The following is a 12909-nucleotide window of genomic DNA, read 5'->3' as shown; positions in this document are numbered from 1 at the left end:
CAAATCGGGGCAGGACTTATAGACTTAATGGTAAGGTCCTGGGAAGTGTTGCTGAGCGAAGAAACCTTGGAGTCCGAGTTCATACTTCCTTGAAAATGAAGTCGCAGGTAGTTGGATAGTGAAGAACGCATTTGGTACACTTACTCAATGCTCTGACCAATAAAGGTATCAGAGTTGGGACATCCTGTTCCAGTTGTACAGGACATTGGTTAGGCAATTGGTCACCTCTATCGGAAGGATGTTGTGAAACTTGAAAGGGTTCAGAACACATTTACAAGGATGTTGTCAAGGTTGGAGGATTTGAGCTGCAGGGAGAGGCTGAATAGGCTGCGGCTGTTTTCCCTGAAGCTAAGGGGTGATCTTATCGAGGTTTATAAAATCATGAGGGGCATGGATTGGGTAAATAGACAAGGTCTTTTCCCTGGGATGGGGGAGTCCAGAACTAGAGGGCACAGGTTTAGTGGAGAGGGGAAAAATTTAAAAGGGACCTCAGGGGTAACTTTTTCACGCAGAGGGCGGTGCTGTATGGAATGAGCTGCCAAAGATAGTGGAGGAGGCTGGTACAATGACAACATGTAAAAGGCATCTGGTTGAGTACATGAATAAGAAGGGTTTAGAGGGATGTGGGCCGGGTGCTGGCAAATGGGACTAGATAATTTAGGATCAGACCTAAACTTAGGACCATGTTCTGGTCGGCATGGACAAGTCGGACCGAAGGGTCTGTTTCCATGCTGTACATCTCTATGACTCTAAAAGATGTCCTCCATTAACCTTACAGCCCTTAAACCCATGCACACTGTGAAAGTAGAGTCATAGAGATGTACAGCATGGAAAATGACCCTTCGGTCCAACATGTCCATGCCGACCAGATATCTCAACCCAATCTAGTCCCACCTGCCAGCATCCGACCCATATCCATCCAAGCCCTTCCTATTCATATACCCATCCAAATGCCTTTTAAATGTTGCAGTTGTACCAGCCTCCACCACATCCTCTAGCAGCTCATTCCATATACGCACCACCCTCTGTATGAAAAAGTTGCCCCGTAGGTCTCTTTTATATCTTTCCCCTCTCACCCTAAACTTATGCCCTCTAGTTCTGGACTCCCCGACCCCAGGGAAAAGACTTTGTCTATTTACCCTATCCATGCCCCTCATAATTTTGTAAACCTCTATAAGGTCACCCCTCAGCCTCCGACGTTCCAGGGAAAACAACCTCAACCTGTTCAACCTCTCCCTATAGCTCAAATCCTCCAACCCTGACAGCATCCTTGTAAATCTTTTCTGAACCCTTTCAAGTTTCACAACATCTTTCCAATAGGAAGGAGACAAGAATTGCAAGAAATATTCCAACAGTGGCCTAACCAATGTCCTGTACAGCCGCAACATGATCTCCCAACTCCTGTACTCGATATGTTGACCAATAAAGGAAAGCATACCAAACACCTTCTTCACTATCCTATCTACCTGTGGCTCCACTTTCAAGGAGCTATGAACCTGCACTCCAAGATCTCTTTGTTCAGCAACACTCTGTAGGACCTTACCATTAAGTGTATAAGTCCTGCTAAGATTTACTTTCCCAAAATGCAGCACCTCACATTTGTCTGAATTAAACTCCATCTGCCATTTCTCAGCCCATTGGCCCAGATCCTGTTGTAATCTGAGGTAACCCTATTCACTGTCCACTACACCTCCAATTTTGGTGTCATCTGCAAACTTACTAACTGTACCTCTTATGCTCGCATCCAAATCATTTATGTAAATGACAAAAAGTACAGGACCCAGCACCGATCCTTGTGGCACTCCACTGGTCACAGGCCTCCAGTCTGAAAAACAACCCTCCACCACCACCCTCTGTCTTCTATCTTTTGAGCTAGTTCTGTATCCAAATGGCTAGTTCTCCCTGTATTCCTTGAGATCTAACCTTGCTAATCAGTCTCCCATGGGGAACCTTGTCAAACGCCTTACTGAAGTCCATATAGATCACATCTACCGCTCTGCCCTCATCAATCCTGTTTGTTACTTCCTCAAAAAACTCAATCAAGTTTGTGAGACATGATTTCCCACACACAAAATCACATTGACTATCCTTAATCAGTCCTTGCCTTTCCAAATACATGTACATCCTGTCCCTCAGGATTCCCTCCAACAACTTGCCCACCACCGACGTCAGGCTCACTGGTCTATAGTTCCCTGGCGTGTCCTTACCACCTTCCTTAAACACTGGCACCACATTAGCCAACCTCCAGTCTTTCGGCACCTCACCTGTGACTATCGATGATACAAATATCTCAGCAAGAGGCCCAGCAATCACTTCTGTAGCTTCCCACTGAGTTCTACGGTACACCTGATCAGGTCCTGGGGATTTATCCAGCTTTATGCATTTCAAGACATCCAGCACTTCCTCCTCTGGAATATGGACATTTTGCAAGATGTCACCATCTATTTCCCTGCAGTCTACATCTTCCATATCCTTTTCCACAATAAATACTGATGCAAAATACTCATTTAGTATCTCCCCCATTTTCTCTCCCTTGCCCTACCATGGTAAATCTTCCAGTGTCCTTTTAAACAAAGTCTCTTCACTCAGTCATTTGATTTTGCAGATGGAGAGGGTTGGCTTGGGGAAAGTGAGCACAGATTTCGGGAACGAAGTAAAACAAGAGATTAAAGCAATTTATTTACCCTGTATGGAGTAAAAGCAGTTGTGTTGACAAACTACCATATTTTTTAAAACATCTGTAGTAGTATTTGGTTGGGATCAGTGGTTAAGGTTCAGGGACTAAATATCAAGGAACAACATAATGCTCTAAGACACAAAGTGGCTCCTTTGGATGCTCTGGGCGGATTATATTACATGTTGATGGTAGCAGATGAGGACTTAACAGTGCAACATTTCCCAAATAAGATATAGGTTTCATCTAGGCCATTTGGATCTTTGGGCCGGCTCTGCTATGCAGTTATCTCATGACTGATCTGGTTGTGACTCACTTTTCAAATTCCTCATCCCCAATGGCAAATTGTGCTTGGCAGTTATGTAGATTAAAAATCTATATTGAATATATTCATTAATCCACCCTTCATTGCTCTCAGGGATGGAGAATTCTATTGACCACTTTTGGAGAGTACCTGGGGACACCTCTGCTTTGATTAAGTGGAAGGGGTTATGTCTGTGATTGACAGGTTGTATGTGGTGCCCCAGGATATCTACCCCCTGGCACTCTATTACTGACACCAGGAGGAGAGGAGATTGCTTAATTGCTAATTGTTGGAGGATACCTAAACAGTGTCACTTGAGTGCTTGTGTGGCCATTTAACTCCATCAGGCTTCCACCACTGGGTGAGACTCCTTTCCTCATCAATGTTAAATTTCACTCGTATGATTATCCCATGAAATTGCTACAGATTGTTAGCTGTTGACCATTATTTGAATCTGAGTCTTTTTCTCTGTTTTCTACCGAAGATTTTAAGAGATCCTGACAGAATAAAATGATAGGCAAATTGACTGTAACCATGGTCCAAGTATACGCAACATATGCAAAACAATTCCCTTATATGGCTATAAATCTTGTCACTTGATTGCTGAACAGTCATGACAACACTTGGAAAGCAGTTTGTAAATGCAGTCAGTTCAGGGATGATGACCTTTGAATCAAAGCATAATAAATAATTATATAAAGCCTGCTCACTGTTAGCTAACACTTCTAACTTTGTTAGCAACATATAAAGAGTTTTTCACTAAAAATGCATCATGTTAATTTTTTCCATATTTAATTTTTTTTAAGAATTCCCTTCCTAAAAGATGTGTTAATATATTTTTTCTTCCAACTAAACTATATTTCATTCATCTTAAGATCTTTCAAGTATGTTAGACGAATAAAGGATATTTATGATAAACCAAATTCTAAAAAGGCTAGACCAGGTGAATGTGGGAAGGGTGTTTCTGATGTATGGAAGGTCAGAGTCTGAGAATACTGGGTATGCCATCAAGGAGAAAGATGAGAAATAAGGAGAATAATTGGTGAGCCTGTGGAATTCTCTGCCACAGAAAGTGGTTGAGACCAAATCGTTTAATGTTTTCAGGAAGAAGCTAGAAATAGGCCTTGGGAGAAAACCAGTCAAAATGTATGGAGAGAAATCAGGAACTGAGTACTGAACTGGAAGATCAGCCTTGATCATATTGAATGATAGAACGTATTTGAAGCACTGCCTACTTCTCCTATTTTCTATGTTTTTATATTGAGGAAAGAAAAGGGCAGTGTTTGGTTCAGCTGTGATCCTTCCAGTTACCAGGTAGCCTGTCAATGCTCACTGTCTAGTTAGTATGATAGGAAACAGCTCCTCTGAAAATCTACTTCCTCTTTCTGATTACTGGCCTGGTGAGTGTATTTTTGCGTTCATCCATTTGAACCATTTTGTGATTTTTGTGATGTGTTGTCCTCACAATCATCTGAAATATCAAATTGTTGACATCTTCCATTCGTGAAACCCCACCTTCAAAAGATTTGTTTTGTAAGGAGTTCTTGAGGAATCTTTATTTATTGGAGAGATTTAATATTTAGATTCACCTCCATAAATATTTTTATATAAAACTTTATAAGTGTTCCAGAAAGTTGGCCATCTGGATATATATGCAGAAGATCCCATTTTAAATGAGATGCCAAGAAGCATAAGGCTCTTGCCAAGACTCCATATGTTCAATTAATCTCTTTACGGACATAGCTGACTTTCCCTTCCCAAAGGCTTTGAATAATCCTACTGCTTTCATTTAACTTTTAAAAGGAAGGGCATTTTTCTTTTAATATTTCTTGTCTTCAGTCATTGGATTTTCCCACCATTTAACATTCTTGCCTCTTGCACAAGAATTTGTCGTTGATATTGAGGATGGCATTTTGTTACTGTCACATGTCCAAGCTAATTCAGAATAAGCTCATGATTGTTTTGTTTTAAAAGCTGTGAATCACTTAAAACAAAAATCTGACAGATTTCTTCCTGTCTTGTAACAGCTAAAGGTTGTTTACTACCGTGTTTGTCATGGACTGATTAAAGGTTTAAAATATTTCTACTGATTATTACCTACTGACTGCGTTTTATTTCATAATGCTGGTTAATACAGGTTGCGCAAGTGGTTACTGACTTTCAGTGACACAAAAAGGAGCAGCTAACCAATTCCCAAGTTGCATAACTTGCATGCCACTATAGAAAGTAAGAGACACTAGAGCTGACAGAAAAATGTGAAGCCTAAGTGTCATCTTCAACAGTTACCAACTGTACTGACAGACAGTATGCATAATATTCACAGACCACTCTCCACAAGCCCCAAGATAGCAGAAAGCCAGCTGCAAAGACCTACCATCAGCTGTGATCTCAAGTCATCTTCACTTCCTATAAAACATTCACTATCATAGACATGGATTGGTGGAGAATTCACTGTATTAGTATTACCTCATGTCACGTCACCTTTGTTTCAAGTAGAGCCAGTCTCGCCAGTCTCAGTCATTGTCAGGAGACTTATTGCTACATGTCCACGTTTTGTTTCCATTCATTTTTGTCTGTGGCTACTTCACTAACTCTTCACCTGTGCGTAGGCTATTATTGAGTTGAAATGCATTTTGAGTCTTTCTAGAAGTTTTCTATATTCTTATCCCTTATTCCCATGATCCTCTTGAATTATTTTGTTGCCTTTGAGCTCCACTTCTGTATAAATTTAGTTACCATCCAAGTTGCATTTGAATCTGTAAATTAATTATGCAAATTGACCCAGGAAAATTGTAAGTCATTAATATTTATTATCATCAGTTCTCAATCATTCAATCCTACTAGTACAAGTAGATGAAAAAAAACTCCACAGAAATGGTACCTGATAAATGACTACCTGTGCTGGTTGTTAGAAGGTCACAATTCTTATTCCCTGAAAGGTGGTTCCATGGTTTTGATCTTCTCAATTAGAAATAAATGGAAAATTATTTCTTAACTCTTAAGTAATTAGGTGTTTATTTAATACCTCTGCAGAGTTCTGTTGTATACTCTTATTTGAAAGTCAGCAAGTCAAAAATCAAACATATATTTATAACATTTGGTAAATCCTAGCTGCAGTGATATTTTTCTACCTCTTGTTTTTAATTTCAAAAGGTGATTCCAGATGAAATCCTTAAGAACCTGTTGGAAGAACTTCCACAACCACGGCAGGTACCCAGAAGGTTGAATGAATACACTCAAGAGGAGATTAATGCCTTCCCAAGACTATGGACACCGTAAGTGAATATAACTTTGTAGTTTGGCAAATTTGCCAAACTACAAAACCACATAGCAAGCTACTTTTCAACAGTTTTCATTCAAGACTGATGGGTTAGGTACAGACAGTAAAACTCCACAATTAGTAATAAGCTGTGTACTTTCTAAAGTCAAGCTTTAGCACTGCAGTCGGTGGTGCTTTGTTGAAATGTTTACTGAATTGTAAATACCAATGATTTACTGTTATACTCCTAATTAGCTTTCCAACTGGTGATGGAATAACTTTTGACAACTATGATCCTGGTTAATGTTTTCATTCCTATTTTCCCTAATGTTCACTGATGATTAATCTAATCCTGGAAATTGTGTGAATTTAGCTTTTGTGAGTCTAGCTAAGCCCTTTTCACACTGTGCAGAGCAGAGGAAACATCTGGAAGTGAATGGAGCAAAACGTGTAAGTCCAGACAATGAAGATGTACAGAATATATTGTTCTATCTCTGGAGACCCATTTCTATGTGATCCAGAACATTTAAATTAACGTCTTTTACCAAAAGTATTTATTAGTAGCTGGAAAAACATTGTCCAAAGATTTATTTATTAAACAATTTTATCAGAAAAATAAGGAAGAAAAATGAACTGTAACATTTGGCAAGCCTGCGGTCTCCTGCTATTTGATTTTCACACTGTGCCACTCTCTCACAATGCCTCAGGCTCTTCAATGCCCCGTGCGCTCTTTCGGCGCCCCGTGCTCTCCTTTGGCACTTTACGCTTTCCTTCTTTGCCTCTTATTCTCCCTCAATGCCCCATGCTCTCCTTTAGTGCCTTATAATTTAACTGTTCCCCCCCCCCCCAACCCTGCACAGTCCATCTCTCTCGCTCGCTCGCTCGCTCTCTCTCTCTCTCTCTCTCTCTTTGTCCATGAGTCCAACAGCTAACCCAAGTATTTAGTACGTTCCAATATGTCACCCTTAGCCAAACTGCAGCTTCTCGAAGGTGTAGTTTGTTTGGATTCGGAGCTGACATCATTGTTCTGTCGCCAAGGTAAGAAGCTATCTTGGCAGCTGTATATTTGGTAAAAATGAAACAACATTGACATAACTCGAGCAATCATGAAAACACTGAGGAGGGCACTGAGACCACAGGAGAATTTATTTTATGTTCAGCAAGTAGGGGAAGAGAGGGACGAACCCAATCTCATAAGATAGATGCTTAGGCAGAGACACACAAACTGAGGATTGGAAGTAGACCACCATTGGTAGACTTTGGAGTGGGCAATCTGGGTAGACGCATACAGACATGTATACAGCAGCATGGGAAACATCAAACTAAAGATGCCACAGCCAAAGGCTGTTTGCCTTTAGGGGCTATATTATATCAAATGGTCATATAAGCATAGCTATATCCTGAGGATAGAAGTGAAAATAACATTCAGAGCAAAGGAGTGTTTGGAAAAAAACGTGATGGAATACTAGAATTAGTTATTGAGAGTATTCATCACAATTATCTGTACAAGATGGAACTATTTACAGCAGACAGCACAGCGTTATGAAGAGAAGGTACACTTTGGCAAATATCTTCAATGTAATGACAAAAAAATGGTGTTGAGCTCCAAAATCTGATGTACCTCAATTTCTGAAAGCCTTTTGCTAAAGTTCACCATGAATGATTACATTTGTTGCTGTGAGGGTTTTGAGTATAACCTCAAAAGGAACAGGAAATCAGTTGAAGACCAGTAGAAAAATGTCTTAACAATTTATAAGCGCTTCTATAGAAATAGTTAACCAGAGCGTTAATTTATTGCTGAGCCAGTGACATTGCGCTGGCTCCACCGTGTTCATCAGGTGGACCTTATATGCTCCAATATTTAACAAGTTATATAATTCAAATGTCTTTTCAGTGTAATCTCTGTTAGTCTGCTTGGCTATGTAACTATTGCAGGATCCAGAGGTGGACTCCTGTCAAAATTCTGAATTTATGAAAATGGTTACTTCTGTTGTTGTTACGAGCTGTCTTACTACTGAACTCCCAACATATTTAAAAGGAACCAGGTGTTCAGTAGCAGAGCACAAAGCTGACTGTTCAAGTTTAATACAATGAAATCTCAGTGAAAACTTTATGGCTGTACCTTGTTTAAAACCCACAATTTCCTAAGAACTTAAAACATATATATTGTCTGCACATAGTAAAGACATTAAGTAAACACAAGTTTTGTTAGATTAGAGGTTGCACTTTGTCGTCCAGATGTTGATTAGAGTATTCATTATTTGTCAGCATAGATCTATTCGCAATCTCTTTGAGCTGTTCAGAAAGCCTATGTGTGTTTCAGCTGGGGAAAAAAAACTCTTTTCACAATACTTTCAGTTTTGAAAGATACATTTTTGAAAGAATTACACCCCTTTTGATGTACCTTGTCTAAACAATGAACATCTGCTGTCGGTTATAACAACCTTTTCCCCCTCTCCCCCTTCTACTGTTGACATAGTCAAAAGCTTTCTTTTCTAACACTTTCTTTTTCAGGGTCCCCAGTTACCTTCAAGCCCTCTCTTGTCAGAAAGCCTCCGTCAAACTCTTGACCACCAATCTCCAGCCTCATCAGCCTTTCTGAAGTACTCGAGCACATTATTATCACTCATTACAGCTGTGCTCAAAATTTCCTTTTCAGAACGCTGCAATCCAATTTCTACAATTCTTTGCCTGTAACACTAAGACTGCTTAAAATTGCTAAATGATATCCTTTGTGACTACTTATTCTACTCAACATGTAAGCTGGTGGCAATCCCACCTGTACTGCTGTACATACCCTTCACTCTTTCAGCTGGGTTCCTTTGTATTCCCATTGCTGCAACTACTTCAGCTACTGTTTTAGTTGTTAAACCTAAATTCCTCTTACTCACATGTAACTCTGCATCCCTTTGACTCAGTGGGTGACACTGTCACCTCTTGAATCAAATGGTAGCAGAGGTTTTTGATTGAAACATTAAACTGAGGCCCTATGTTCTCTACTGTTTTGTGCCAAAAGCTAGTTTTCAAACTTAAGGTAACTACTTCTGGTGTAAAGATAATCATTATTTTGTCTCCCCTGCCTTTTCAGACACTTAAGCACATTAAGTTGATGGAAAGTTCTAAGACTTTGATAGGAGAAAAGGACCAGCTTCCTTAATGTTTAAATTTTGCTGTAGTGCATGAAGATCTCTATGTCTGGTTCAACAAGATCAGCTACATGCAGGTCAGAGGCATGTTTGGGTATGAATCCACAGCACTTGGTTCAATGCCTCTCCATGCCCCCCATCCCTTCAAATGTCACTAACTGAAACATGCACTTTAGGAGTTCAATTGAAAGGGGGTGAACAAGACAGCCTTAACCCTGACATGTTGTTCCCTTCTGTGGGTGCAACTGTAGAGCTGGAGCCCAGACTCAAATAATAAACAGATAGGCCAGTACTGACCAACACTAATGCATTAAATGGTCAGCGTGTGACCAAGGCACAATCCAGGCATTGATGCCAGTCCCTCGATTAAAGCCAACCTTAGTTCGAGCTTCAGTGAAGATAACAACGCTGTCCTCCATGTTAGTGGTTTGGATCTGTGTCATCTAAGTGAATTCCAAGTGGCATGCAGTGAATAGTGGCGTACAGCAGGGATTAGTGCTTGGAACCCCACTATTTACAAGATATGCCAATTATTTAGGTAAGTAACGTAAATTGAATATCTCGTTTGTAGACATTCAAAAGTTGGGTGAGAGGATGATCTATGTGGAGGATCTAGAGATGTGAGATTTGGCAGGTGTGATATAATGTGGATAAGTGTGAGGTTATCCACTTTGGCAGCAAAAACAGGCAGGGGATAGAGTATTAATTGGTGAAAGATTAGGAAAGGGAGAGGTACAACAAGATCTGGGTGTCCTTGTACCCCAGTTATGGAAACTAAACATGTAGGTGCAGCAGGCAGTAAAGAAAGCAAATGTCATTATGGCATTCACAGCAAGAGGATTCGAGTACAGAAGCTAGGATATCTTGCTGCAATTGTGTAGGGGCCTTGGTGAGACCACATCTGGAGTATTTTATGTGGTTTTGGTCTCTTTATCTGAGGAAAGATGTTCTAGCTATGAAGGAAGCACAACAAAGGTTTACCAGACTGATTTTTGGGATGGCAGGATTAACATATGAAAAGAAACTGGATCTGTTCGGACTATATTTATTGGAGTTTAGAAGAATGAAGAAAGGGAATGAAGTTCGAACAGGAGTAGACAGGATAAACAGCAGGAAGGATTTCCTGATGAGCCATTAACCAAGGGTCACAGTTTAAGGATATGGGATAGGCCATTTGGACTTTGATAAGAAGAAATTTCTTCATCTAGAGAATGGTGAGCCTGTGGAATTCTCTGCCACAAAAAGCAATTGACATCAAAATATTGAATGTGTTCAAGAAGGAGAAGATGGAGTTCTTGCAGCTAAACGGATCAAAGAGTATGGGAGAAAGTGGGAACAGGTTACTGAATTAAATGGTCAGCCATGATCACACCGAATGATGGAGCAAGTTGAATGACCACACCAGCTCCTGTTTTTTATGTTTTCATAATCACCATCCTTTGAAGGATACATTGATAATAGATATTTATTTTCTGTTTTGCCACGTTGTGCTTGAGACAAAGGTCATTTTATAAAGTGGTTTAACTGCAGAGTACAGAGACACTGCAAATTGCCAACGTGGCTGCTAACAGGGACTGTACTTGTATGTAATGTACATATATCTACACTCAGATCCTGAATCCCACTGTCAGAACGGGATTTTGCACTTTGGTCACTTTAGACTAATGCACCATATCCACTTCAGTCTGGAATTAGATGCCAATGGAGAGGCCCTAGCCAGTTGCACTGAGTCTTCATCTTGTTGATCCTAAATCTGACAGATAAATCATATACAATATACTCTGAGCTATACATTACTTTTCTAACAAATTATTCCACGTTTCTGTAATATTTTATGGCTAGCCTGTATGTATATTTCATCTTATTATCTTGTGCAATGGAATGTTTCAATGCTGTCTCAAGTCTTGAAAAATTCCTATTTGTTGCTCCTCTAAGAATTTGCTTCAGATGAATTTGAGTTAACAGAGCATAGGTCAAGTTACACAATTTGAAGTGTGCAAATGTAAAAGAACTGTGTCTCTGAAAATGAATCCATTTCCCATTACTGGAGTAAGTGTCAACCTGAGAGCTAGAGGTTGAACTTTAATCAAGCAGTGAGGAAGGATATCTGCAACAAATCATCCAACTTTACCCATCCTCCACATGTTCCATTGTAGTAATGGTAGACTGGTAAAATGGTATAACGAAAGCAGAATTAATTAAATATTGTAATCCTCCTTAGCCAGATATCTTGTTTCCCGTAGGCACTATCACCTAGGTGCCGGAAGATTTATTACCAATAAGTCTAGATCTTACTATATTTTCATTCTAAGAGCTATAAGGTTTAAAGTAAACTACAATTTTGGGGTGATTTGATCTGTAGCTTTTGGAGTACCGTAACCTGCCACACAATAAATCAGTTCTTGCCCTCCAAAGTGAAAGTGTTAGCTACTAAAATAAATCTTATCAGAACCAACAAACTCGCTACCAGTTTTGCACAAAGTTTTGATTTATTGCAAATCAAGTATGGCTTTCAGCCAGTCAAAGCTCTAATAAATAAGTGTGCCCCTAAAATGGGGGTTGGTTGGGAGAGGATTCTGGCAGTATTTTTTTGGAAATGTAAATGTTCCCAGATGTCATATTTTTGAGATTTATTTCTCAAATTTAAGCTGTCACAAGCATAATTTTGCGAGGTGCATTAGAATCTGATGGCTGACATTTTTGGAAATTCCACAGTAGCACAGCTCTGAAATAAAATGCTTGTTTCAAAAGAATTTGCAGGCAATATGGTTAAACAATTGCAATTAGAGAGAACTATGTTGGAAAACTTTCTGTGCCAACATAACAAGCCATTTGACACTAAAGTTTTATATTGTACCATTTTGTGGTTCAGTAAAAAGTCTGATTCTTTTCCCACCACTGTTGTAATTTTGTTTTGGGAACCTTTATTCAAAGTGTGCCAACCTTTTTTCCAGACCACTGAAATGTTCAGTTACTTTCCTTTCAAGGTAACTATGTCACATTTTTGTTTGAAATATTTGCTTTCTTTTTCAGTAGAAGGGAAGGAAATGGCTTTGCTCTGCAATATTAGAGCACAAATTTATGTTGGCGGAAGAGACTCCAAGTGGGATGTTAACATGGGAGAATACTGATACAAAGTATGTAGTAATCAGCATGAGGTTTCCCTGCCCATGTGTGACCTGATGCCACAGCACTGTTAGATGGCAGCTCCAGAATTAATCATGAGAGAATAGGAGGAAAGGATGTGAGATTGAAATACCAACTGAAATAAAGTGTACACTTTTCAGCTATCTTTGTAGACTTGAAGTTGGTGATACATAGGGGTACGGCTCTTATAGCCATACCTAATCTGGTCAATCCAGAATCTGGTTTCCAGCAGCTGCAGTCATTGTTTTTACCTAGTTAGCTTTAGGTTCTGTCAGGGTCACTCAGCTCCTGACCTATTACAGCTTTAATTGGAGAGTGATTGCCCTTGACATCAAGGCCACATTTGACTGAGTGTGGCATCAAGAATCCATCGCAAAAC

The 12909-nt window shown here is 39.7% G+C and overlaps 1 protein-coding gene across 2 annotated transcripts in view; it reads left to right on the top strand.

Moving 5' to 3' along the window:
* Nucleotides 1-12909, top strand: part of mrpl13 (mitochondrial ribosomal protein L13) — a 93052-nt gene that overhangs the window by 46685 nt on the left and 33458 nt on the right. Inside the window, exon 6 of one of the 2 annotated variants that reach the window (XM_060823028.1) lies at nucleotides 6132-6253. In XM_060823028.1, coding sequence (XP_060679011.1) covers nucleotides 6132-6253 — 122 coding nt within the window. Of the gene's footprint in view, nucleotides 1-6131; nucleotides 6258-12909 lie in introns of those variants that run through there. The other variant, XM_060823030.1, reaches the window with a different exon arrangement.

Source organism: Hemiscyllium ocellatum, chromosome 4 (genome assembly GCF_020745735.1).
Source record: "Hemiscyllium ocellatum isolate sHemOce1 chromosome 4, sHemOce1.pat.X.cur, whole genome shotgun sequence".
NCBI lineage: Eukaryota > Metazoa > Chordata > Chondrichthyes > Orectolobiformes > Hemiscylliidae > Hemiscyllium > Hemiscyllium ocellatum.
This window is presented reverse-complemented; position numbering and strand designations above follow the sequence as displayed.